Source organism: Fomitopsis serialis (assembly GCF_022376445.1).
Source record: "Fomitopsis serialis strain Sig1Antser10 chromosome Unknown B0H18scaffold_124, whole genome shotgun sequence".
In the NCBI taxonomy this organism is placed as follows: domain Eukaryota; kingdom Fungi; phylum Basidiomycota; class Agaricomycetes; order Polyporales; family Fomitopsidaceae; genus Fomitopsis; species Fomitopsis serialis.
In genome coordinates, this window is record NW_025955084.1 from 97,823 (window position 1) to 122,961 (window position 25,139).

Consider the following 25,139-nt stretch of genomic DNA (forward strand, 5'->3'; position numbering starts at 1 on the left):
GTCCACGAGCGGAGCGACGTTGAAACACCCCGATTGAGTCTGATAACCCCAGCCTCGCCCAATCGCAGCCCCCGCCAGCCCGATTACCCCCGGTTTGGGCATGCCGATCCCTTATTCCCGAAAATAACCTTCCAGATCTGAGATCGATCCCAGGCACACCGTCAGCCACCGCTCCATGTCCTCACACGGCTTGCCACCTCCATTGACCTCTGTCCTGCCTCCCGTGAGCTGCGCGTCTCCGCGCAACACTCGCCTCGTCTCGCGCGAGTGCAAAGGCGACGCACCCAGTTACCTGCGCACGACCATATGGCCAATCACTCCGCCGCATGCTCTGCAGTGATCGCACGGGCTCCGAAGCCGCCGAAGCTTGCATCCTCGCACCGGGTGTGCATTCTTGCGCGCCTTCGACGCCACCCCGTCCATATGCCCGCCGCACGTCTGCCCCTGTCTACACCAAGTCTACACTCCGTTCATAAGCACAGCCGACATATACAGCGCGGGTGAAACCGCCACCGCTGCTCAAGACACCCGACATGCTGACGAGTGTTCGATTTGCAGACGAACAAGTCGTACACTGTGTCTGATTTCTTCTGTCGCGGTGGAGGCGATTCAGGGTGCCATGTCTCCCGTCGGCTCTTCTGGCTCGCCTTGCGTACGTTAAGAGCCTGTTCCGCCCCGTCTTCTCCTCTGCACCTGATCGCCGTCCTGTCGTTTCTCTGCCTTCTCACGTTGGCTGTCATCCATGCGATGGGCGCGCCCTGTGCAGCCGCGTCTATAAGTACCCGTATCATATGGCGAGAGAAAGCAGCTGATGACCATGCACCCTCGTGCCCACCTGCCAATGTCCATTCAAAACGGCACCGCGCCCCAGCGGTTCGAGTCGAGGCTTGCTCCTACTAGACATCGCACTGCCCAACGCCCGTGTCCCCCGGACCGACGGTCGATGCTCTGCTGTTGACGGTCTGGATGACTAATGTGAGCCGTGGCCAGGCACGTCGGTCAGTGTGGGCGCCGTATTTGACATCCGCCGCCGCCGCCGCTCCCCGAATATGTCGGATGGCTCCGGCGCAGCTCCCTCCAGAGTCGGTCTCAACCACCCCGGCCGGCGCAGCCAACGGCGCAAGTCCTCGAACGCTCATCGACACCCGGTGCGCAGCTCGTACGTCTGTTCCCTGTGTGGCACGGCCTGCGCGACGCGCGCGACGGCTGCAGCGCCATATACAGATCTCGATGTGAGATACAGCATGTGGTGCGCATCACTGCGGCGGGGCCGGCGAAGGCTGATATGTAGCGGAGCTTGGGCCGCCCTTCACGGAGGCAGATAAGGACCGTGACTCCGGCCTCGAGAATGCAAGTGTTTTGCAAGTGTCCTCTTGAACGGTGAGGCCGGTGAGGGGTGTTGCGTAGCTCACTTGCAGGCACGACGGCGGCCTTCTGCCGCGACGTTGCACGGGCGACTGCGTCTCGAGCAAAGTCGTCAGCGAGTCGTGCCGATATCGCGTCATGCACATTGTCAGGCAAGAGGCGGCAGGAATTAAATTTCCGTACACAAGGCCGGTTTTTTCCGAAACTTCAATATCTGGACCCCCCACCCTACCACCCCCCTGTATATTATTATTTTTCGGCGGTCCTGCCTCCAGACCACCCCCCCACCCTCGTTCAATCAGTGAAAAAAGTGCCTTTATATTGCTGAAAAATCTACAAGCCACGTAGAGTATGTGAACACTGCTCTATGACATCCGCACCTTCTTCGACGCCGTGTGAGTGGCTTAGTGAGAGCGCAGGCGGAGACGTGCACACGCAGATATGCAGGTACACATATGACCGAGTTGGCAGACAATGAAGCAGAGTGGTGATCAGGCAGGCGGGTAGTCGGCAGGCGGGTGGCATTGTAGGTGCCAGACGGGCGAGCATGCAGGCGAACGAGCCGGGAGATTCATTTGCAGCTTAGTGCAGAGCAAGGGTCCGCCGAACCCGCGCGGGTCACGGGTAAGGGTCACCAAGGGTAAGGGTGGGGGTCAGCTTCGGCCAACCCTCGCACCCGTAGCCATACCCGTGGGCTAAGTTCCTTCATTGGACAGCTGGGCGACTCAGACTTTCGACGGCGAACACCGAGTGGCTTGGAAACCTTATCAATGAACTGCTATACACAAGTTCGCAAGCCAGAGCGGTCTCTCGGGTCTACCTTTAGGCTGAAACACAAGGTTCCACTGCCACGATGCCTAAGTCCACCTCTACCCCGCCTTCTCGAAGCACCGAATCATCGGGGAAGCGCGCTCGAATTCCTTCGGAGAAGGGCGCAGTGTTAGCAGCAGCAGCAGCAGAAAAGACCAAATCGAAGAAGGTACTCACCACTGCGGCGCCGAAGGAGCCTCCGACGACATCGAAGAAGCAATTGGCAGTGGCAAGGAAAGTTCTCAAGCCAGTGCCCGTGAAGAGCATGGCACCCGCGCCCGCCAAGCCTGGTCCACAAGTCGCTGACATCGTCGACGAAGATGACACTGAGTCGAGCGATGATGACGACGATATTGTCGAGGTTGATAGCTCTGGGCGCCGCAAGCAAACGGCACCCGCGAAGGAAGAAACTCCTGAAGAGGAGCTCGGTGAGTGTATGCTGTGTCCGAAGAACCTGTGCTCACCATGACCTCTCACTTGCACAGAGCGTCTTAGCAAAGACTGGGTTGCACCCATCTATGCCTTTTACAAGCGCGAAGTTACCATACACATCGCTGATGACGGCAAGCGTGCGCACGTCTTCGAGTGCATGAACCATGGCTGCAATGTCACCATCAAACGGTGGCTTGACAAGAAAGACCGCTCGTCCACGAGCAATCTACGCAGACACGTCAAAAGATGCTTCAGCGAGGAAGCTCTGGATGCTGCGGATGCGATCGGGACAATCAAGAAGGCCCGCGATGACGTGAAGACTTACCTACGATCCGGTGATCTCACGGTGTCATTCACTCGCACAGGCAAGGGAAAGGTAACCTACTCAGTGCGTCAGCATACGAAGAACGAGACTCGGTAAGCATTGACATTGATGGATAGGAGACGAGTACTTACTTACACGAGTTATCAGTGCTGAGATCGTGCGCTGGGTTGCCGAAAGCCTGCGGCCCTTCACGATCGTCGAGGACCGCGCATTTCTGAGCCTCATGAAAACAGGGAGGCCAGAATACTATATTCCATCTCGCTGGACGGTCGCGCGCGACGTTCAGCGTGTCTTCATCCGCACGCGTGCTCGTATTGCGAAGATGCTTCAGGTCAGTACGCGAAATCAATACATAAAACTATCTTATAACATACCTTAGGATTACGACGGCGAGCTGAACTTCGCTACCGATTGCTGGACCTCACCCAATCACAAGGCTATGGTAGCCTTCTCCGTCCATTTCGAGCACAACGGTGTTCCCGTTCGGCTGAACCTCGATCTCATTGAGCTTGCGAAGTCTCATTCAGGCTTGAACCTCGCGGGCGTGTTTGCAGACATGCTCGAAGACTTCGGTATTAGCAATACATCAGCAAACTGGGCAATTGCTGAGCATCTGACTAGCTGACAGCCAGCTCTCAGAAGCTCAGTTCGCTCAGACTTACCAGCCGTCTTCAGAGACAGCCAGTTGTCAGAGAGTATCTCTGTACTCTTAGACTCATATCAGCTCTTAAGATATTGTTTGTACAGTACTCAAACAGTCGTGCCAACACTTAGTATTGTCGACGTACATTGCTCACACCCTCAACGGTAGCACTGAGGCTATTTTGCGCAACATCGTCCATCCGACACCAATGTATTATGCCATTAGCTATATGAGTAAATACAGAATGAAGCTCCCGCCGCCTGTTCGTCGGCCGTGCCTGCACGTAGGGCGTTAGCCCTGCATGCTCACAGTCGCCGTGCGCGTCATACTCCCCTGTACCCGTCTGCTTGCCCACCCGCCGACCCGTTCGCTTATGCGCCTCTGTTCGTCAACTGTGTCTACATGCCATTTGCCATGCGCGCTTGCAGTCGGCGTACACACCGTGCTTCATGCCGCTGGGTCCTGTTCCTGCAGTTAGCATGCCCGCTCGCACATGTCTGCACTCGCCCGTCTGCACTCACCCCACGCGCTCGCTCGACTGCCCACCTGCCATACCTTTGGTTGCTACTGTCTTGATTACTCGCGAACGGATGCTGGCCGTGACCTCCTTCGTTCCCTGCATGGCCATCGGGGTCCTTGATGCTCCTGGTGCGTTGCGGAAGCACGTTGCGACTGTGCGCCGCGAAATTTTAGGGCCAGCACAAAGGGGATGTTAGGCAAGTGGATAGGACGAGGGTATTAGGACGAACGTACTTTTCATCTGTATGTTTGCTCAGCCGGGCAGTGCGTCACGCTCCCTGCCTACATTCTCATTTCTGAGCACGCATGGCAAAGGTACTACATGCTGCGTGCAGCCAGCAAACGCGCCGCGGGCACAGCCACAGCGATGAGTGGAGCATGGGCGTAGGTGGGAGGCATGCGGACGGCGAGCATGTGGCGGGAAAAGCTGAGCGGATGGCGGGGACGGGCGAGACGGGTCAGTGCGCAAGCAAGCAGGGAGGCGGGAAGACGAGCGGGCAGGGAGACGAGCGGGCAGGGAGACGAACGGGCGGGAAGACGAGCGAGCAGGAAGACGAGCGAGCAGGCGGACGGTCGAGGTAGATGGATACTCGAGCAATGCGCATGTACGAGCGAGGTGGACGAGTAGGTGGGTGAATGAGCGAGCGAGGCGGATCATCCGCAGATGTATGGTCAAGTGAGGTAGGTGGGCGAGCCAGGCAGGTCGGCGAGCAAGGTCGGCGAGCGGGGGGGGCCTGAAGAACGGGCGGGCGAGAAGACGGGCGGGCTGAAGAACGGGCAGGCGAGAAGACGGGCGGGCGAGAAGATGAGCGGGCGAGCGTAAGGACGCGTGCGCAAGTGGGCGAGCGTCACACTCACCTAGTCTCCCCTACGCAGACCTGACGCGGACTAGGGAAATGCGACCTTGTTGAGTGGGAGGGCGGTCGTATAACGACACTCACCTGTACCGGCCCTCCTAGGGCCTGCCTCCACTTACACCGCGTTGCCCTCACTTCTCCGTCACAAAGTGTGTGTGTGTTTTGACGCTACCGCGCAATGCTGAAGTTGAGACGAGGTCGGTGTGGAGGCTGCAGCGCGGCGAGAAGTGCTCAGCGCTAAGTGCCTCAGCCACGACACGTCACGCGCGCTCGCCGGACGACCGCCTCCAAAGCTTCACTGTCAGTCCCCTTCCCCCTGTCTGCTTCGCCCGCCGCCGACCTCCACTACACACAGGCCCGCCCGCCCGCCTGCAAGAGACGGCGCGTGCATTAGCCCGTGTCACGGCCCAAATCGCGCTGTACGCGACCACAACAAGCTCCAGCTCGGACGCGTCAAGAGCATCGCTGGAGGCTCGCGAAGGGACTAGCATGTAGGGGGGTAGGGGGCCTGTGGCCAGTAGGGCCAGCAAGTACTTCAGGTGAGTGTGCCGCTTCCTGCTTCGTTTATCACCATAAACTCTGCCATCGCAGGCTCAGTGCTGGCAGGTCCGTACAGTCTCCTCACCCTCCCCATCTTTCCCACCCCCTCTCTGGCCCTCCTCTCCGCCCACGCCCACCCCCGCGTCCACCTCTTCATCCTCTCCATATCCCGGTCCCGATCCCGCACATATGGAGCCGCTGCCCCGTCCACCGCCGTGTGAGGTAATACGCATGCAGCGCTGCCCCCGACACACCCGCCACCCTAAGCGTCCTCATCTCTCGCAATCATCTCCAGCAAGAGCTCCGGGTCCAGCGTCCCCACCACCCCGCCCCCGTTCCATTCCCGTCCCCGTTCCCGCTTCTCAGTTTCCCGGGACGTCCGCCGCGCCCCGCCACGACGCGCGGCCCGTCAAACTGCAGCGTACACGCGCCCGGTGTTATAGACGGTGACGGCGAGGAACGGCGGGGCCGCCGCACCCGCGAGGACGTCGACATCACGCCGCAGCGGAGCGCGAGCGCGTGCCAGCTCGCAAGCGACGCGACGGTGAGGTCCTCAAGCTGCGGGAATATCGAGCCCTCCTTCGCTTTTGCCTTCCCCGGGCCCACGTCGCCTGCGCCTGCGGCGAGCGGCTCGTGAAGCGTGGTGGGGTCGAGCACGGCGGCGGGGTCGGGCGTGGTGACGAGCATGTCGACGAAGGGCGTGTAGTCCTGCGGGCTATCCACGAAGCCGAGCTCGAGGTGGAGCTTGCGGACGGTGGGGGCGATGAAGGTGTGGAGGGTGCATGAGTGGCTGACGTCGAGGTCGGCAAGCTTGCGGTCGCGGGGCCTGGGGATGGGGCCGTCGGGGAGGCACCAGGGGGTGGCGGCAAGGCGGGGGCCGTAGTGGAGGCTGAGGCGCTCGAGGGCGGGGGAGCGGGCGAGGATGTCCAGCCAGCGATCATCCCGAGAAGGTGCCAGGCCGCCGAGTACGAACACAACGAGTGGGTGCGAGCCTGCCACGTGCACCTAACTCATTTGTGGATAGCAGCTCGCACAAGTGTACGGTAGCATAATGATTATCTACTAGTGATATGTCGTATAGCAGCAACCAAAAGAATGCAATCAAATCAATTTTGTATGTCTGGCTGGTCTGGCTGACGAGCTGGGTTGTCTGATGGGATGTCTGAGCCGTCTGAGAATCCTGTCTGACGCATTAGCATCGAAAAAACTCGAGGTCATGAGGGCTGATGTTCTGAGGCAATCTGAGGCAATCTGAAGGCTTCTGAAGGCTTCTGAAGCCTCTGAGATGGCCGTCAGACAGATTGCGCAAGTTCCTGATGCCTAAGGTACAGGCAAAACACGAGCTCTCAAGCATGGACTCACCAAGGGCTCCAAACAGATTCTCTCTGTCACTGCAGACAATGCATCGTCGAACGATACCATGATCGACGAGCTCTGCCAGCTTGTTGGGTCGTTTCGAGGCCAGGCGGCGCGCGTTCGCTGCTTCGATCACATCCTCAATCTTGTGGTGAAGACGTTGCTGCGGCAGTTCGACACCACGCGAAGCAAGAAGGGTGCCGAGGCTGCAGCCCTCGACGCAGCAGAGGCCGTCTTGCGCGAGCTGGCAGATGATCTTGAAGGACCAGAGGATGATGACGACGTTGTTGGGGAATGGGATGTCAGTGGACTCGACGATGACGATGATGACAATGTCGAGGGATGGGTGGATGAACGGCAGGGCATGACGGAGGAGGAGATCAAGGCCCTAGATGCCACGACGCGCCCTGTCAAGCTCGTGCTCGCAAAAGTTGGTTAATACTGGCTGTAATGATATCAGATCAGCGACTCACCTTAGGATAGCTTCGCCGGCTCTCGCAATCCATCATCAACTCCACGACCAAGCTCCTTCCAGCCTGGCACGCGATGCTTGAAGAGCTCGAGCTGGCGATAGAGAATATGCCACGCGATGTTCGCACGCGCTGGAACTCGACCCATGGGATGTTAGCATTCACGTTAGAGTACCGTGATGCGGTCAACGGACTTACCAGTGACCGGACGATGGACCTGCGGCGGTTGGAGTTGAACGACGACGAGTGGGAGATCGTGACTCAACTGTGTGACGTTCTCAAGGTTTGTCACGTTTTGTCACTCAACACGAGTCTCCGCTAACTGCCGGCACCTCAGATATTCGTCGACGGGACGGAGTTCTTCTCACGCGACAGCCCCAACCTCGCCATGGTCATCCCGGCCATGGACCTCCTTGATGAACATCTTACAGACTACTCGCTCAAAGCAACTGTGCTCCCGTCAATCCGCGCCGCAGTTGGTCTCGCCAAGAAAACGTTGAACCGTTACTACAGTAAGACTGACGAGTCGAATGCGTACCGTATTGCAATGGGTCAGTACATGCCGCACTGCCACTGCCGGCCTCTTCATTATACTAATTTCTCGTAGTCTTGCATCCGCGTCACAAGTTGAAATACTTCGAGTCTGCGCGGTGGGAGGGTGGCTGGATCAAGACAGCCGAACAGCTTGTTCGCGATGAATACGCAGACTGGCTGTCACGCCATGGCAAGAAGGATAGCGAGGTGACAGGCAGCGAGACTGAGCAGAGTGAGGACGAGCAACCGCCTCCAAGGAAGAAGGTATGTGTCTTCGTTCTTGTACGTGGCCGCTGCTCACACCTTACAGTCAAAGAATATGTTCGACAACATACCTGCTCTCGCACTGCCCAAGCCGACGAAGGTTGCAGACGAGCTCGAGACCTACCTCGCTGCTGACGTCGAGGCTGTATATGACCCTCTCGAATGGTGGCATGAGCGTCGTCGCAAATTCCCCAACCTCTCGCGGATGGCCAAGAGCTATCTAACCATTCCCGGTACGTCTTCTTGTTGGGCGTCGGAAGTTACTAATGTCATGGCTTTTCTATCAATAGCTACCTCTGCGGACGTCGAGCGTATGTTCAGTCGCGGCCGTCTCATCCTTCCACATGTGCGGAATGGCTTGGCGTCGCAATCAATCCGCGCGCTGCTTTGTCTGGGTGATTGGAGTCTCAAGGGTTATGTCGAAGATGATGATGTAAGCATAGTTACTTCGCAACCTGACACTGGTGCAGAGGATTACGAGCGGCCGGTCATCGACGTTGACTAGATACAGTTCGAGCCTTACGATACACTCTGCAATATAATGTTATGACCCGCGACCCGCTCGAACCCGCATGACCCGCGCCCAGACCCGCACGACCCGCGCACAAACCCGTACCCGTTCTCGCGGGTCTATACCCTCACGGGTAAGGGTGCGGGTCAGCCTCGGGACACCCTCGGGTGGACCCGTGCTCTGCACTATTGCAGCTAGATGGGCGAGTGTGCGGGCAGAAAAGCGGGCGTGCGCGCGAGTAAGCGAGTGCACAAACGCACGGTCAACTATTCGTACGGGTGTGTGCCTCCAAGCTGTTCAGCACAAGGATACGTAAGCAAGGGTATGGGCGAGCGGGTGAACATGCAGGAGAGCATGTGGATTGGCGGGCAGGCATTTGAGCGGGTGAGTGGACGCGCACGAGGGCAGACAGACGAAATTTCGGGTTGACGGTCACTAGCTACCAGTTGTGCCAGATGGCAGACACATACCGAGGCAAATGAGAATCCGGAAGAGGGCATGCCGAGTAGGTGCAGACGAGAAAGTATGGGTGAGAAGGACCAGAGGCTGGGGGGATAGATAGAGGACAAACCGAATAGCGAGCTCAAATGTGCCGTTCCGGTTATGCCGCTACACACCAAACTCGCTTGATGAACTATCCAGACTGTAAAGTGCACTAGGTCGCAGACGGACGGCGAGGGACAGACCTTTGAATCACTACTTGCCGCACACACAACACTTACTGAAAATACGTGCGTCGCCTTCTTGAGCATGCCGCGCCCGATAAACGAGCTCGAAAACCTCACGCATCCTTGTTTGCATGCTCGTGTTTGGAGTTGTCGCACAACGGTACGTCGAGAACACTGTTACAGTGTTAGCACGCGCAAGGGCCCGGGGTGAACGTTCGAGTCTTTAGCTGAGGACGTCTTCCCGTGAAAGGAAACGGTAGATAGCGGTAAAAGTCGCTTGCGTCCAGCTGAGGAGGAGCAGTGGAAAAGACGGCGACCTAGTAGTAGTACGCGACGAGAGCGCACTGTTGCTTCCACCGCAGACGCACCCGCCACAAGCTCAGCCACACACTTGAGGTTCCGCCTGCGATCCACTACGCACATTTAGACTGCGATTGAAAATACCGACCTCGAAAAGTAGACTAGCCAACACTGGGGGCAAAACACGATGTCCTGGGAAGGAATATGCTGAGGGCATGTGATGATTAGCTAAAGAATTCTGACAATACTTTGCACAAGGATATTGTGAGTACTGTTGAAGTAATCCTAGGATACACGGGGGCCGGACATGGTACAATGCAATACAAATGTCTGTTGTCCGGATATGAGTCACATAATATGTTCTGCTCAAATATGTCGAGAGCAGGCTACATATTCCTCGCATACTTGTATCGAACACAATGTAAAACGATGATAGCTTTCCCGACCCAGGACATGCATGAATCAGGGAAGGATTATTCTATATTTACTCATTCAGAATACTTCAATAATACACGAACTTTCCATACTTGGTACATGACAACACAACACCAAATTCGACGACTGCGATCTCGATCTCGACCACGATCTCGACCACGACACCGACCGCGACTCAGACACCGACCGTGATCCCGACTACGACATCAACTGCGACATTGACCGTGATGGCACAATTCCCGCTCTTAATGCGGTCGACATTGTGTTGTGCTGCAGTTCATCGTTGATGTCGCAGTCGGTGTTGCGGTCAATGTCGCAGTCGGGGTCGCAGTCGGGATCGCGGTCGGTGTCTGAGTCGCGGTCGGTGTCGTGGTCGAGATCGTGGTCGAGATCGAGATCGCAGTCGTCGAATTTGGTGTTGTGTTGTCATGTACCAAGTATGGAAAGTTCGTGTATTATTGAAGTATTCTGAATGAGTAAATATAGAATAATCCTTCCCTGATTCATGCATGTCCTGGGTCGGGAAAGCTATCATCGTTTTACATTGTGTTCGATACAAGTATGCGAGGAATATGTAGCCTGCTCTCGACATATTTGAGCAGAACATATTATGTGACTCATATCCGGACAACAGACATTTGTATTGCATTGTACCATGTCCGGCCCCCGTGTATCCTAGGATTACTTCAACAGTACTCACAATATCCTTGTGCAAAGTATTGTCAGAATTCTTTAGCTAATCATCACATGCCCTCAGCATATTCCTTCCCAGGACATCGCGTTTTGCCCCCAGTGCAATGGGCCACGTGCAAAAAGGGTTGTCTGCGTGTGACAGGAAGCTAATTTACAACTAATCCGACACTATCGACGGTCTACTTCGACCGAGTTGGGGAGGGTATGACGGTTTTTTCGACCTTCTGGTATAAATTTTCGGAATCGCCCATCCAAGGGTCGACCACCCTCCCCACCCCCGGGGGCCTTGTGTACCCGATCTGCCGATCCGCCGCCTCTTGTTGTCAGGCGTAAATTAAATCGGCAGCGTCTATAAATAGATCCTCCATACCTGTTCCGGTAAGTACCTCGTCTCCGCCTGTGATGCCGACGCCTTCAGCAACATCAGACGCAGGACATTCAGGCACCTCTGTACGAGACTTACCGTTCACCCGAGGATAATGTGCTTCATAGCAGCGTGCTGCCGACCCGCAGCAGGCAAGATCACAATTCCCCGCCACCCCATTTTCCGTGCGTGAGTCCTCAACAGAATAAACATGCAAGGCATGCGTTCCAAATCGTGCCTTCCTCGCAGCGCAGTTCATTGGCCAAGTCTTGGCGGAAATCGCATACTTCTGAAGTGACGCTGGTTGAAGACGTCATGCAGGCTTCACTCTCGTTGTATTTGTGGCATTTTGGCCAGCCTGCCCCCATCCTCACCTTCGGTTCCATATGTCTGACCATAAAGTCATTGAGGATGATTATAACAAATCGCAGTGCTCCACGCAAGTCGTATGGCGTCATGAGGGAACTCATCTTCTTGTATTCGTTCATCTATACGCTATAGCTTTAGGTCGGAAGTCTTCTGACCGCATGGCTGCGCATACATACTTAGAGTGTTACATGACATATATCTATGCTCTGCTACCACATGCAATACGTTCGAGACTCTCGCGATGCTGGTTATAGATGCTAACAGTGGACCAAACTGTCTGAACCTACATATGCAATACGGAAGGACACTGTGTTCGCGACGCGTCACGGCACGTGATCGTGCAGCCGCCCATAAATCCAACTGCCCGGCTGCAACGCGCCAGACCACGCCCGCTCCTTGAAGTTGCTGTCAGTGGCGGCGTGCTACAATCATCTATCCGCCGATCACAACCCCTCTGTCAGTGTCAATCGCACTCACGGCAGAGGAACTCAGAGCAGTCACCATGAGCGAGGGGCCATCTATCCGCGCCATTCCGTACGTATGGCGCCACGAGGACGAAGCGGACATCATAAAGGAGTACCTCGCCGCTGTCCAGCAGGACCGCGCGCAGGGCGTACGTGACGACGCGGAGGACGAGTTGAGCGATACCGAGACCGTCTTCTCTGACGATCCGTCGTCGGAAGGGTCGGACGAGTCAGCGTCACTCGACGACGAGGATGTCTTCGAGTTCGGTCACACGGACGACGAGATCGAGGACGAGGAGGACGACGGCTACGTGCACTACGTCCAGGACGATAAGAACTACGACCCTACAGACCCTGAATTTTGGAGGAGGTACTACCACGGCGACTTCAAGAAGTTCAGCCTCCGGATGGGGCCCGAGCGGGAGTTCCACACCTCGTTCAAGGACGTGGCGTGGTACGATCCGAAGAAGCCCAGGCGGGTCGCGGACGAAGAAGACCTGCGCGAGACGCAGCGTGCGTGGGACGACGTCGCGCTCGGGCGCGGGCCGTTCGAGAGCAGGCAGAAGCTCGTCGAGGTGCACGAGAGCCTGATGCGCGCGCTGAACGACCTGGACGACGAGGTCGCTGACCAGCAGGGGGCTGTGAGCAAGGCGGTGCAGAGGAGAGCGCCGGGCGTGGTGCTCGAGGAGGGGTGGGACATCGAGAAGGTCGTCAACGAGCTGCGGATGCGCTCGACGATCGAGGTGGAGCACGCCCCCATCGACAACCTCCGCCGCGGAGTGGTCTACCTCGCGCGGTCGTTGCATCTCAAGGAGATCCTCATGTATCGCGGCAAGAACGCATACCCTCCCACGTTCGTTCCGCCTGCCGTTGGGGAGCCTGAAGATGTCTGCGCCGCGGACGAAGAAGAGCAGGAGTATGTCTTGGTATAAAGACGTACCAGAATGATCGACGGGTACGTCGTCGTAGCGACTCTGCCGTTTCCATCCTCATCGTGAAATACCAGGAACTTGTGTTTCACCCAGTTTGCCGCAGTCCCCTCCTTTATCTCAACGAATGCTCGACACCTGTACATTGCTCACTGCTATCGGCTTGCTATCGCTCCCGCTTTGTATCTGTCCCACCCCGAAACACCGTATTTCTCGACATCGCGCCGCCATGCACCCTACAAAATCTATCTGTCACTATTGCTGGTCATTAAGACAATGTCACACGCGACGAGATCGATCCCAGCAGTGCAACACTGGTTCACATACTGTGTGGCTAGCACGTCGTACTGAAACACTGTATCATACGTCGACTGAATTGGCTCGGCATTGAGCAATCATATATGTGAGCTTTGCAGTTTCTTTCTGTTATACAGTGTCGACGCCCGCCTCTTCAGTCGACTTCTGATAGACATCGACCGCGCGCCACCCACCAAGTACAAGATCTCAATAAGTATTACGCGCGTCTTTGTAGCGCGCCTGACACGTGACCGTGCTTCCTTCCATCGAGATCCCGACCGCGAGGCGACCGCACGGGCCACAGCGCGCCCCTATAGTGCGCTCAGCGGCGAGCGTACACTCGTCCCACCGACGTCCAGACATAGCCCTTCACTGGAATCCGTCATAGAGCATTCATCATGAGCGAGGCTCCAGCACTTCGCACCATCCCCTATGTGTGGCGGCACGAGGACGAGACGGGCATCGTACAAGAGTACCTCGCCGCTGTTCAGCAAGAGCGCGAGCAAGGTGTACACAGCGACGACGAGTCCGAGCTGAGCGATAGCGCTACGTACTACTCGGACTCGAACTCGGAGTCATCGGAGCCATCAGACGGGTCATCCGCCGAGGACGTCGACGAGGACGACGATGACGATACCGACGACGATGATGAAGAAGAAGAAGACCTCTCAGAAACGGTCTTGATGGAGCGCCGCCTGCGCGAGACACAGCTCGCTTGGGACGACGTCGCGTGTGGAAACGCGCCGTTCGACAGCAGGCGGAAGCTCGTCCGATGGCACGAGAGCCTCATGCGCGCGCTGAACGAGTTTGACGACGAATACGCGCAGAAGAAGAAGGGGCGTCGGAGCAAGGCGGTGCAGAGGCGAGAGGCAGTCGTGGACCTCAACCAACGCGACATCGACAAGGTTGTCGAAGAGCTGCGGCTGCGCTCGACGCTGGAGGTGGAGAACGCACCCATCCAGGACCTCCGCCGTGGACTGGTCTACCTCGCACAGGCGTTGCACCTGAGGGAGGATCTGATGGACCGCGGTAATGCGTACCCGCCCACGTTCGAGCCACCTCTCGATGACGATGAAGAAGAGTATGTCTTCGTGTGATGGTCTCAGATTCGCAAAGTATGGTATGTCCTCTCATCTTTGTTGCTGCTGCATACATTCGGGGCCAGCACCTGACCTCCCGTCCGCAGTCCTGCATCTCTAGCATGACGAATGTACATTAGTGCCGTTGCTCTCAGCCTGCTATCGTCTCTCTTTCGTGTTTATCCTACGCTGGTACGTCGCAATGCCCTCGTTGCAACGTCGCTTTCGATCTGCTGTTGATTGAATATCATGATCGACCCGAGAAGCACGATTCCATCGTCGGGTGATGTATATGTACGTGTACCACCCTTCGCCTTGTGTGCTGGCTGGACCTTTGTTGATTCCCCGACGGAGGCAAAAGTCAACGGACTCGTTGACACATGCGCATGTTTTCTCCGGACATTGCGGGCATGAGATACATATTCAAATTCGAGACGGCGATACAACGGGATACAATCGCGCTTTTGAGTCTGTGCGACTATCGCAGGAGCTTGTTTCTCATGCAAGTCGAAATGCCGCCGACTCCCTTGCCGAGCTTCATTGTGTCTTAAGAGTTTCAGTCCACACCTAGTGTCCGTCAAGCTTCCCGCCCTTGCCGACAAATCCCGCAAGCTCCCAAGCCTTTCAACCTTCTCCCATGTGGACCGTGCGACGAGTGCGGTCATCTGATGGAGTCCATATCACGTAACGAGTACTGTGCGCTCTGTTCTCATCCGAGTCAAACATACTGAGTTCAGTTCCACAGAAGTCTATGGTTCCTGGTCCAAGACTTATTCGGCGCCAGAATTTCGCGGCATTCCACAGATAACGCCGCCTTCATAGCTGTGGGACGCGATGGTATTTGAATGTCACGGTGAAAGACCTGCGCTTAGCGGCCTGGGCCGGCAATCTGTGTGAGCCGATATACTTATAGTCTACTGATTCGAGTTCTTCGGGGCCTGTGCTAGGCAACTCCCCGCAATCATCATGCTTTACATCCTGTTACTTGGTCTCTCTATTCTTCTCGCAGGTTACAATATCTCTCGGAGAAACGCTAAAGGGCCTCTGCCTCCAGGGCCACGTGGACTCCCTTTCCTCGGAAACGCGCTACATATCCCCCCGGAGTACAGCTGGTTGACGTTCACACGCTGGGCGCAAACGTACGGTAAGAGCTCGAACGTTGTACGGAGACGAAGCGTCCTCATCCAATCTTCCCAGGCGATGTTATGCACTTGTCTGTGATCGGTCAATCGTTCATCATCCTGAGTTCTCGAAAGGCAATCGACGACTTGCTTGAGAAACGCGGCGCTATGTACTCTGATCGACCTATCATTCCTATGGCGGGAGAGTTGTAAGTGACTCTAGAGAACTAATCTAAGGCTGCTCACGTAGCCTAGAGCTGGATTCGGGCAATACATGGCTATGTTCCCGTACGGGCCTCGACACAGAGAGGGCCGTAAGTTGTTCCTAGGCACGCTCAACCCACGAAACGCACCTCGCCTGCAAGCCATTCAGGAAGAAACCGTGGCGCCGTTTGTCGCCAACCTCGCCGAAGATCCCTCGAATTTCTTGTTGCATATACGGTGGTACGTGGAATTGCATCGCCGCGCACATCAGAGCGAGTATTGATACCAGACTGCCAGGCTTGTCGCGAGCGTTGTCCTTCGGATCACGCACGGGTTGACGATCGACAGTTATGATGATCCGGTCATCCAGACAATGGAGAAGGTCATTCATGACGTCTCCAAATTATCGGCACCGGGAGCATATCTAGTTGACAGCCTACCTATCCGTCAGTTCGTTGTTTGCTGTCGCAGCTATAAGCTAACGGTCAACAGTGATGCACATCCCGGACTGGTTTCCGGGTGCTGGCTTCAAGAAGGTTGCGAAGGACGCGCGCGACAACTCCTCCAGGATCGAACACAAGCTGTATGGCATCGTGAAGGAGCAGGTGGTACGCCGAATCTCATGCTGAATGGCAACAAATACTCAGTATACGCAGGCTCGTGGGACAGCGCTCCCTTCCTTCGCAGGCGATTTGATGCAGAATAATCCCAATGCAACGCCAGAGGAAGAGGATCTGTACAGAAAAACGGGAACCCTGTTCTACACAGGTAGGCCTGTCAAATATCATAACATTTAGCTTGCGCTTATTCAATTCGTAGCGGGGTCCGATACTGTAGGTGTCCTTGTGTAGAGCACACCACCTACTGACCGCTCATTGTCTTACAGACAGTCTCTGTTATCGAGTCTTTCTTGATTCTGATAGCACAGAATCCGGGCATCCAGAAGAAGGCTCAAGCTGAAGTAGATGCAGTGACTGGGCGCACACGGCCGCCGGTCTTCAGCGATCGCGAGGCCCTACCATACCTTGACGCAGTGCTAAAGGAGGTGTTCCGTCACAAGCCTGCAGGACCCTTAGGTACGCATCGTGGCTTGCTGTTCCCTCCTCGTCGTTGACACTATTTCTCACAGCTCTTCCGCACAAGGTCCGTCAGGATGATCACTATGCAGGGTATTGGATTCCAGCAGGCTCTACTGTATTGTCTAATACATGGTATGTCGGCGTTCAATGATTAGGATTCGGGTGAATCGCTCGCTGACACCTAGGGCAGGGCTATCATGCGTGATCCCTCGCTCTACCCAAACCCCGACCTAGTGGATCCGGAACGCTACTTACGCGACAGCAACGAAAATCTGAATCCCGACCCACGGATTTTCGCGTTTGGGTACGGAAGGAGGTAAGCCGCTTCCTTGAGCGGTGTAGGCCTTGAGTCACGTTCGAAAACAGAGTATGTCCCGGCCAAATGCTTGCAGAGAGTACTCTGTTCCTAACTGCGGCAAACATCCTGGCGTCCTTCGATGTCAGCGAAGCCTTCTCCTTGGATGGTTCAGAGCCTAAATGGGGAGGTGGCGTCGTGAGGTACGTCACTTCGGCTTTTCCAAGTTGTCGACTCGTGACCGATGGTATATCCTCTAGTCAACCACTACCCTTCAAGTGCACCATCAAACCTCGTACAAAGACAGCCCATCATGGCTGAGCTCACTTCGATAGGACAGAGGTTGATGCGGCGGGTGGCGGTTGTGTTCCACGGGTCCGTGATATAGCATGGTATTTTGTTGCGAACACCCAATATTGTGTCACTGTACCTCAGAACATGATGCACCTGATTCTGGTTGCCTCTGAGGCTCAATTAACGCTCACCCTCAGTCTGAACAAGCCGGGGTAGTATGAAGACAGCTATTGCGATTACTGTAACGGCGGCGATCTTCAAGTTATAGACCTTAAGAAGGAGTAGTGTTGGCGCTCGGACTTGTGGTCATCGAGGCGGCTGTAGCGACACGCGTGTGCAGCACTGCCGACGAATGTCGTACAAGCTTCCGAGACTCGCACATGATTTTCCATGGCACAGAGCATGTACGCAACGACGATTTGAATTCCGAACCGCGATTTCGTATTCGGGCGCGGATACATGGTACTGTAACGGCGTCATAATAGATCGCCTCGAGGTTGACTTGTACACCGACTGCGGTCGATCTCGACTCTCGACTCACACCATCCTGACCTAAACTAAACTACCGCAATTATTGACATAGATCTAGATAGATTACGGGCATGTAGAATACGTACTAATTGGAAGCTAGCAGTCGCAACCCACACACCGCCAATACGCGTATCTTTTCCGTCGGAGTGCGCTCAGCCTCTGGCCCGTTCGAGCCTGCCAAGGGCAGAGCCGTGAAAGTATACCGTCGACGAAAGCAGCAAACTTATTCTTTCCCGGATGAATGGTCTAAAAACTAGATCAGGAGTGCTGGTACTATGGAGTCACGTCCATGTAGTACCTGTCGATAGGCGGCACCCACCGTGGATCCTAGGGCTTTATGCATGGCGGTGCCATAGTAGATCCCAACCGACGAATTCGTTACAGTCCCTTGCGTATGCACCGGAGTCATGGAGCAGTCTCTAATCTAGATACAATGTGTTTCAGCACGAATGAGTACGCATCAGAGATGTCATTTGCGGACTCCGAGTCAGTGTACGTACCAAGGAGGTAGTGGACCGTGACATCGCGCGAGTATCCAGGCGCATCACTCCCCTCGTTTCTATAGCTACGGGCATCCCGCATCAGTGCCTGAAAGCTGTGAGCCCAGACTGCTCCAGGTTACTCTAGATTCACTCTGGGGAGCCAGTGGCATTAACTGCTCTTGCCCATATGCACCTTAGCCATGCAGGGCTGGTACAGTCCTGAGAGCTCAAGATCCAATTCAGGACACAGCTTCTGATGTTCTGATGTCCATTCTGATAGGGGTATGAGGATCTAGGAAGGTCATGTGTGCTGCATTGTGTCAAGCTAAAAAGAGGGTCAGACAATGGAACCAATATAAGACAATGCATGCTCACAGACAAAGCTCCAGGAGCTCTCCTACTTGAAGGCACTCATCCTGAGACAAACCACCCCCACCGTCCTCACCCCAACCACCGCAAAGCCATGGACACCATTCAGAGCGTCCTCCCCGCCGACGCTACCGCGCGCATCCTCGAGCAGTACCTCGCCAGCGTATCCCAATCGCGCGAGTCTGGCTACGACAGCGACGAGGCGATGTCCACCGACTCTGATGCGTCATTCACCGAGGAGGGCTCCTCGTCCTTCGCCACCACCTCGAGCGACGTCGCCTCCGCGCTCTCCTCGCTCACCCTCTTCGACCGCGTGCACACCGCCGACATCGCTTCGGACGACTCCGCATTCAGCAGCGACGACGAGTTCGCCGAGGAGGGCACCCGCGCGGAGCAGCAGCTCAGGAGGGACCTCGTCCTGGGCCGCCCGCCGCAGTCGCTGCTGCGCTGGCGCCCGCGCGAGCTCAACGACCTGCACGAGTCGTACATGAAGCAGCTCGCCGACGCGGACGTCGAGCTCGCGGAGCTCACGGACGTCCCGAACGACGTGATCGTCCGCCGACAGGTGTCAGCCGAGTGCCGCGCGCCCCCCGATATGGATGGGCGGGATACGGCGGCGGTCGTGCGCGAGCTGCGGATGCGCTCGTCGAAGGAAATTGCAGATATGGAGAAGCCTGAGTCGGTGAGGGCGTTGATGCTCCTCGCGCAGGCGTTGTTCAGGCGCGAGAAGGAGATCAAGAGGATCCTGTACAGGAAAGACCAGATGGACGAAGACAGCGAGGAAGACTAAACGGCCAACAACCCACGACGTGATGACCCTCCTGTGTTCCCTGTCCTTAGCGTTTCTGCACCGTGCTGCTGTTAGACTCTTCAGGTACCATGTTGCTTGTACGATATCGTTGCCTCGACATTCGCTTGCCCAGTCTGTACACATGAGTTTGGTTCTCTAATCTCAACTTGCAGAATCACGAGATTTGCATTGAGCCTGACCCATTACTGCCCGCACACATGGCCTGGGGAAGGGCTGCGTCAGGAACTGCTAACACATTGCTAGCACAGTGCCAGACATACCCTTGAATGCAACCCAATGTCTTTACAAGCTGACAAAACGAAGCCATGACCGAAGACTAGCCACGATAAACCGATAGCGACGCGTCTGTGAACCCGTGAACTAGGGGCGGAAGCTGGCTCGATCGGGCAGACCTCGATCACATCCGCTTGCCTCTGCAGGTGCTCCCGCTTGCATCCGCCATCGGCTCCAGTCTGGTACATTCTTGCGGGTGCAGAATGCGGGTGGATTATAACCTGCGCAGGGGTTAGACGGTCGATCAAGGACAGTCGCTCTCCACGCACCATCCACCCGCGACATCACATTCACAAGTCGCGATGCGCTGCTTCTCCAACGTCCTCCTGCTCGCCGTTGCCGCCTGCACGATCAGCGCAGCACCAATCCAGAACATGCCACTACCACTACAGATTGCAAACACGCAGAGCCGGGTAGAGGCATCTCATTTGTTCGGGTCAAAAAGTCTGCCATGGAACGCCCCAGTGGTAAGTCTCTTTCGACCTGCGTGCCCAGCAAGCCACTGACAGGATTCCACAGCGTCGATTGTAAACAGGGCATCTGCAGGGAGCAGGGAAACCTCGATGTCGGGGGACGGAGGAGGGCTCACCGAGCCACACAGAGGAAATCATACGCCTGCTATTCCGGGAGAGAGTAGCGAGACGGAGGAAGGGATTGTATACGTACTGTACATTAAAGCGACGAACCGTTCGAGAGGGGATATGGCGCGGGACACGTACCCAAAGTAGAGCTTCTGCATGAAAGTGTATCGTCGTGGAGGGAAAAGTCATCGCTTCAAGAGGTGACATCGCTTTCTCTTGACAAAAGCGGAAACACCTGCCAATTGCCTAATCGATGCGAGCCGAGTATCGAATTGCATGCGATATGTGGCAATCGCAGAAAGATTGGTTAAATCAGGATCATGTTCAACGCGCATAGGACGGTGTTGCGGATGCGCAGCGGGGACGAGGAGGAGGCGGTGGAGGAGGAAGGCTGCGCGGGGATTGCCTGACTGGGAGGATCTGCCACTGATGGCAAACAGAGGCAAGCAGGGAGGGCGGGCGCGTCGCCAACGAAGCGGACTCGGTCGGCCAGGTCTGCAGCTGCAGCTCGCATTCTCTCCGTCCTCCTCTCCTCGACCGCGTCCAGCTCTCGCACAGCCATGGCCAACGCTCCCCCGCCCCCGTCCGACGGCATTGGCATCGCCAACCTGCCCAACCAGGTATGTTTCTGCCCTCGTCTTTCGTCTGACGACGCGAGGTGACATTTTCCCTCTGTAGCGACACAAGATCGTCGCGAAGCGCGGCGCGCACTTCACTGTCATGGTTGTCGGTGAGTGTGCATGTCTTGCACGCATGTACGCAGGTTTTGAGACAGTTGGCGACGCCCGCAGGCGAGTCCGGTCTTGGAAAGACGACGCTCGTCAACACGCTCTTCTCCACCGAGCTGTCCCCGGCCAAGAACTACAACCGCCGCCACCACAAGCAGCTCGACAAGCTCACCGAGGTCGAGATCATCAAGGCCGAGCTTGAGGAAAAGCAGTTCAAGACCAAGCTCACCGTCATTGACACCCCCGGCTTCGGTGACTACGTCAACAACCGCGACTCGTGGGCGCCCATCGTCGACTTCATTGACGACCAGCACGAGGCGTATATGCGCCAGGAGCAGCAGCCCCAGCGCAAGGACAAGATCGACCTCAGAGTGCATGCGTGCCTGTACTTCATCCGGCCCACCGGGCATACGTGAGTGATGACGGTCGCGTAGCAGGCATCGTATACCGAATGATTTCGTCTTTCCGCAGGCTCAAGCCTCTCGACATCGAGATCATGAAGCGTCTGGGCACGCGTGTCAACCTGATTCCCGTCGTCGCGAAGGCGGATACCCTCACCCAGAACGACCTCTTCACCTTCAAGCAGCGCGTGAGTTTCATCATGCGTCCACGTCAGTGAATTCGAGCTAACAGGCGCTCTAGATCCGCGAGGTCATTCAGGTGCAGGGCATCAGGATCTACCAGCCGCCCATCGAGCCCGACGACGAGGTGACAGCCGAGCATGCGCGCATCCTCGCCGAGGCCATGCCCTTCTCCATCATCGGTTCGACCGAGGAGGTCACCACCGCCGATGGCCGCAAGGTCAAGGGTCGCGAGTACCTCTGGGGTGTTGCCGAAGGTACCTCCTCGCCCTCTCGCCCGCTCCCCCACCCAAACTAACTCGGTTTGCCCTTGACAGTCGAGAACGAGAACCACTGCGACTTCCGCAAGCTGCGCTCGCTGCTGATCCGCACGCACATGCTCGATCTCATCTCGACGACGGAGGAGATCCACTACGAGAACTACCGCCAGAGCCAGATGGAGTCGCGCAAGCCGGGCGAGTCCAAGCCGCGCAAGTTCGAAAACCCCAAGTTCAAGGAGGAGGAGGAGGCCCTCCGCAAGCGCTTCACCGAGCAGGTCAAGGCCGAGGAGGCCCGCTTCCGGCAGTGGGAGCAGCATGTGCGTCCCGTCGTCATCACCGTGTGTTGTTCAAGACGATGTGTGCTGACATATTTCTGCAGCTCATCCAGGAGCGCGACCGCCTCAACAAGGACCTGGAGCTGGCGCACAGCGCGATCAAGTCCCTCGAGGCCGAGCTGGACAACCTCCAGGTCGGCTACGGCCGGAACACTGGCAGGCGGTAGATGTCCATACGTACGCTGTCCCGCCTGCTACCTATTTACCAAAAGCGTTGCTTGTCTCGATGATACCCTGCCCACACGCTTGTCGCTCGTTACGCTTCGGTTCGCCGGCTTGGTTTTCTGTCTCTCGTTACTTCGTGTTCATTTTGGGATAATACTCGCTGTTGCCTGTTGTCTTACCGCGCCGCGGCGAATAGAACGCATTGTGCGCTCGTTTTCATGTGGGTGAACGTAAGATGCCATTGCTACTGCCAAGTATTACAGGTATTAGAGATGGAGGATGGTGCATACGTATGTATCAGTGAGTGCGTTCTACTAAGTAGCAAACTTGTGTTCTACAGCAAGAGAACAAAGTCCCGCAAGGCTCTTTCACGGTGTGAGCACAGCGGGGTGGCGAGCCTGCGCCCGCGCCGCCGCGATCTCCTTCGTGTGCTCCAGCATATGCTTCACGCGGAAGGCCTCCTGCTCCAGGCGCCCCATCTTGCTCAGGACAACGCCGGGATGCCTGCGCGCGATGTGTTCCTCCAAGTCAACAGCCGGCGCGTTCTCGTCCCGCGCCTGCTTCGGCCACTCCTTGCCGTCCGTCCGCGCCCCGCGCTGGTCTATGCCAAACACCTCCATCGCGTCGTCTACCTCCGCCTCACGCGCCGCGTCCGCGTAGATCGCCTTCCACTCCTCCGCGTGCTTGTACCACTCGCCCAGGCCGACCTTGATCATCCGCTTCTCGAGCGGGATCGGCTCCGCCATGCCCTCGCCATTGATCCCCCGTCCGACCGACTCCGCGTTCCACCGGATGCCCAGCGGGCCACCGCGCTCACCACGGAGCAGGCGCGCGAGGTCGACGACGAGCTCGTGCGTGCGGTTGAGGCGCATGTTGCGGACACGCCCGCCCATCGACGGGCCGTACTTGCGGTCGTGCGGGTCGACGGTGGAGTAGAACGGCGTCCCGCGGGCGTACGCGCGCGAGAGCCGGGCGACGGTCGTCGCGAGCGGGCGCGTCTGCAGCGTCACGCTCAGGAGCGGCCGCCAGAAGGGCGTCTCCGCCAGCGTCGGGAGGTACTCCGACCGCACCTGCTGGACGGCAGCGTTGGCCGCGGCCGGGTTGCCCACCGCGTTGACGTCGACCTCGTCATCCTCGTCGAGCTTGAAGGCATCTTGCTGACGAGTAGCCTGTCTCGGCGGCTGCGGGAGCGACGCGTCCCGCGCGGGTGCAGGGCTGCGCATGACCGAGGGCGACATGAAGCCAAAGGTAGAGTCCGACACAGCCAAGGCGCGAAGGACTGCACTCGTGTGCAGGCCGCGAGCACCGCTGCTCGACGTAGACGTGTTCCCTTTGCCGTTGCCGTTCCCATTCCCGTTCCCGTTCGCGCCTCTAATGATCTCCGAATCGTGCCATTGTATCTTCTTCGTCGCAATTACAGGGTGGTCCTCCGTCGCGACCTTCGCCGCCGTCGGGTGGAACTCCGTCTCGGGAGTCGGGGGCTCGAAGCCGCTCGGGTGGCGCACCGTGCCCTCATGCGGGATCCTCACCTCCACCGGTATCTTCTCCTCGCGCACCCTCATGTCCGCCGCGAGGCCCTCCGAGAGGATGCCCGCGTTCAGCTCCGACATCAGGCCGCCCTCCTCCTCCTTGCGCTCCGCGATGCTCGACCGCTGGCGCTTCCGCTCGATGTAGTACGTCGGCACGACGTCGTCGCGCGTGTTCTCCTCGCGCTGGCGCCGCGTCAGCACCGTCTGGCGCTCGGGTGTGTCCCACGAGGACGCCGGGATCTGCGAGCGCTGCCCGCCGGTCGACGCCGCCTGGGGGCCGAGCTGCGAGACAGCGCCCGCTAGCGAGGGCTCCGCCTGCGTGCCCGCAGGGTGCGTGACGACGTCCGGGTTCGTGAGCACCTCCGCCGCGTCCAACTCGGCCTGGTCGCGCATATACTTCCTCCGTGAGAAATCTGTCTCGACGCCCTCGTCATAGTTCGGGCGAGGGGGCACCGCGTCCGTCGCGGGAGGTCATCCCAGCGCTGCTTGAGCGTCCCGACAAGCGGGTGGTCCTCCGTCGGCTTCTTCGCAACGGCGGGGTGGAAGTGGGTCTCGGGCGTCGGGGGCTCGAACCCGCTCGGATGGATGACGAGACCCTCTTCAGGCATGCGCACCTCGACGGGGATCTTCTCTTCACGGACCTTCGTCTCGGCAGCGAGACCTTCGCTGAGAATACCGGCGTTGAGCTCCGCCATCAAGCTGCCCTCCTCCTCCTTCCTCTCGGCGACCTCCGACCTCTGGCGCTTGCGCTCGACGTAGTACGACGGCACGACGTCGTCATCGGCGTCCTGCGACGGCTTGTGCGGGCGGGCCCACGTCGACCCGGGGATCTGCCTGCGCATCTCGAAAGAGCCCGGGCCCTCAGGAGGCTTGCTCGGGTCACCGTTCTCCGCGCGCGGGTGCATGGAGAAGTGGAAGACACGGCGCTGCTCGGCGCGGCCGCTCGGGCGCTGCGGCATGAGCAGCTCCGTGGCACGGACGGGGCGGCGGGGTGCATACGTCCTCTTCCCTGATACTTCATCTTCGGCACGGGCCGCTCAGCCGCAGCCTTCGCCGCGGCCAACTTCGCCTCCAGCTTGGTCCACTTGGCCTCCGACATCGCCGCCCCATGCTCCGCGTCAACGACGGCGTCGAAAGCCTCCGTGTGGTCCAACTCGTCTATCTTGCGCATGATCTCTTCGTGCGTCTCGTCTCTATCCAACCACTTGACGCGGGGCACCCTCTTCTGCGGGCCCCACGGCCACCGGGCATTGTCCATCATCTCCATGGTATCCTCG

The 25,139-nt window shown here is 57.5% G+C and overlaps 7 protein-coding genes across 7 annotated transcripts; 5 read left to right on the forward strand and 2 right to left on the reverse strand.

Annotated features, from left to right (window-relative positions):
* Nucleotides 1-33: 33 nt before the first annotated feature.
* On the forward strand, nucleotides 34-1,213 carry B0H18DRAFT_1039173 (uncharacterized protein). The gene is made up of 5 exons (XM_048030486.1): nucleotides 34-336; nucleotides 367-500; nucleotides 545-778; nucleotides 800-827; nucleotides 872-1,213. Exons 1-5 carry the CDS (start codon nucleotides 176-178, stop codon nucleotides 972-974), a joined length of 660 nt encoding a protein of 219 aa, XP_047887530.1. The 5' UTR covers nucleotides 34-175; the 3' UTR covers nucleotides 975-1,213.
* Nucleotides 1,214-3,770: 2,557 nt separating this feature from the next.
* Nucleotides 3,771-4,350, forward strand: B0H18DRAFT_1039185 (uncharacterized protein). The gene is made up of 2 exons (XM_048030487.1): nucleotides 3,771-4,276; nucleotides 4,329-4,350. Exon 1 carries the CDS (start codon nucleotides 3,877-3,879, stop codon nucleotides 4,051-4,053), a length of 177 nt encoding a protein of 58 aa, XP_047887531.1. The 5' UTR covers nucleotides 3,771-3,876; the 3' UTR covers nucleotides 4,054-4,276; nucleotides 4,329-4,350.
* Nucleotides 4,351-5,776: 1,426 nt separating this feature from the next.
* On the reverse strand, nucleotides 5,777-6,684 carry B0H18DRAFT_1124479 (uncharacterized protein; the record flags this gene model as incomplete). The annotated part of the gene is made up of 2 exons (XM_048034860.1): nucleotides 5,777-6,483; nucleotides 6,630-6,684. The coding sequence occupies 2 exons, from the start codon at nucleotides 6,682-6,684 to the stop codon at nucleotides 5,777-5,779; spliced, it is 762 nt and encodes a 253-aa protein (XP_047887532.1).
* An 8,380-nt stretch (nucleotides 6,685-15,064) lies between these two features.
* B0H18DRAFT_1039201 (cytochrome P450) lies at nucleotides 15,065-17,401 on the forward strand. The gene is made up of 12 exons (XM_048030488.1): nucleotides 15,065-15,368; nucleotides 15,422-15,554; nucleotides 15,601-15,789; nucleotides 15,847-15,995; nucleotides 16,042-16,157; nucleotides 16,206-16,317; nucleotides 16,369-16,382; nucleotides 16,436-16,625; nucleotides 16,679-16,760; nucleotides 16,819-16,944; nucleotides 16,995-17,126; nucleotides 17,184-17,401. The coding sequence occupies exons 1-12, from the start codon at nucleotides 15,191-15,193 to the stop codon at nucleotides 17,242-17,244; spliced, it is 1,482 nt and encodes a 493-aa protein (XP_047887533.1). The 5' UTR covers nucleotides 15,065-15,190; the 3' UTR covers nucleotides 17,245-17,401.
* A 1,292-nt stretch (nucleotides 17,402-18,693) lies between these two features.
* On the forward strand, nucleotides 18,694-19,389 carry B0H18DRAFT_885216 (uncharacterized protein; the record flags this gene model as incomplete). The annotated part of the gene is made up of 1 exon (XM_048041061.1): nucleotides 18,694-19,389. One exon carries the CDS (start codon nucleotides 18,694-18,696, stop codon nucleotides 19,387-19,389), a length of 696 nt encoding a protein of 231 aa, XP_047887534.1.
* Nucleotides 19,390-20,709: 1,320 nt separating this feature from the next.
* On the forward strand, nucleotides 20,710-22,551 carry B0H18DRAFT_1039220 (septin). Its single transcript, XM_048030489.1, has 7 exons — nucleotides 20,710-20,884; nucleotides 20,943-20,994; nucleotides 21,056-21,404; nucleotides 21,464-21,581; nucleotides 21,635-21,830; nucleotides 21,891-22,150; nucleotides 22,213-22,551. Exons 1-7 carry the CDS (start codon nucleotides 20,825-20,827, stop codon nucleotides 22,333-22,335), a joined length of 1,158 nt encoding a protein of 385 aa, XP_047887535.1. The 5' UTR covers nucleotides 20,710-20,824; the 3' UTR covers nucleotides 22,336-22,551.
* A 252-nt stretch (nucleotides 22,552-22,803) lies between these two features.
* Nucleotides 22,804-24,405, reverse strand: B0H18DRAFT_76703 (uncharacterized protein). Its single transcript, XM_048039237.1, has 2 exons — nucleotides 23,346-24,405; nucleotides 22,804-23,218 (listed from the first exon to the last, which is right to left on the reverse strand). The coding sequence occupies exons 1-2, from the start codon at nucleotides 24,253-24,255 to the stop codon at nucleotides 23,046-23,048; spliced, it is 1,083 nt and encodes a 360-aa protein (XP_047887536.1). The 5' UTR covers nucleotides 24,256-24,405; the 3' UTR covers nucleotides 22,804-23,045.
* Between the last annotated feature and the right edge of the window lie 734 nt (nucleotides 24,406-25,139).

Excerpts from the sequence above, each read along its gene's own strand:
- B0H18DRAFT_1039173 (XM_048030486.1), top strand. The coding sequence starts at position 176 with ATGTCCTCACACGGCTTGCCACCTCCATTGACCTCTGTCCTGCCTCCC. Across the intron at positions 501-544 it reads AGCCGACATATACAGCGCGG|TGTTCGATTTGCAGACGAAC; the intron begins GTGAAACCGCCA and ends CATGCTGACGAG. Across the intron at positions 828-871 it reads GCTGATGACCATGCACCCTC|CGGTTCGAGTCGAGGCTTGC; the intron begins GTGCCCACCTGC and ends ACCGCGCCCCAG.
- B0H18DRAFT_1039185 (XM_048030487.1), top strand. The coding sequence starts at position 3,877 with ATGCTCACAGTCGCCGTGCGCGTCATACTCCCCTGTACCCGTCTGCTT.
- B0H18DRAFT_76703 (XM_048039237.1), bottom strand. The coding sequence starts at position 24,255 with ATGCGCGACCAGGCCGAGTTGGACGCGGCGGAGGTGCTCACGAACCCG. Across the intron at positions 23,219-23,345 it reads CTTCTGGCGGCCGCTCCTGA|GCGTGTCCGCAACATGCGCC; the intron begins GCGTGACGCTGC and ends GTCGATGGGCGG.
- B0H18DRAFT_1039201 (XM_048030488.1), top strand. The coding sequence starts at position 15,191 with ATGCTTTACATCCTGTTACTTGGTCTCTCTATTCTTCTCGCAGGTTAC. Across the intron at positions 15,790-15,846 it reads TTCTTGTTGCATATACGGTG|GCTTGTCGCGAGCGTTGTCC; the intron begins GTACGTGGAATT and ends CCAGACTGCCAG. Across the intron at positions 16,945-16,994 it reads GCGTTTGGGTACGGAAGGAG|AGTATGTCCCGGCCAAATGC; the intron begins GTAAGCCGCTTC and ends GTTCGAAAACAG.
- B0H18DRAFT_1039220 (XM_048030489.1), top strand. The coding sequence starts at position 20,825 with ATGGCCAACGCTCCCCCGCCCCCGTCCGACGGCATTGGCATCGCCAAC. Across the intron at positions 20,885-20,942 it reads TCGCCAACCTGCCCAACCAG|CGACACAAGATCGTCGCGAA; the intron begins GTATGTTTCTGC and ends TTCCCTCTGTAG. Across the intron at positions 22,151-22,212 it reads TCCGGCAGTGGGAGCAGCAT|CTCATCCAGGAGCGCGACCG; the intron begins GTGCGTCCCGTC and ends ATATTTCTGCAG.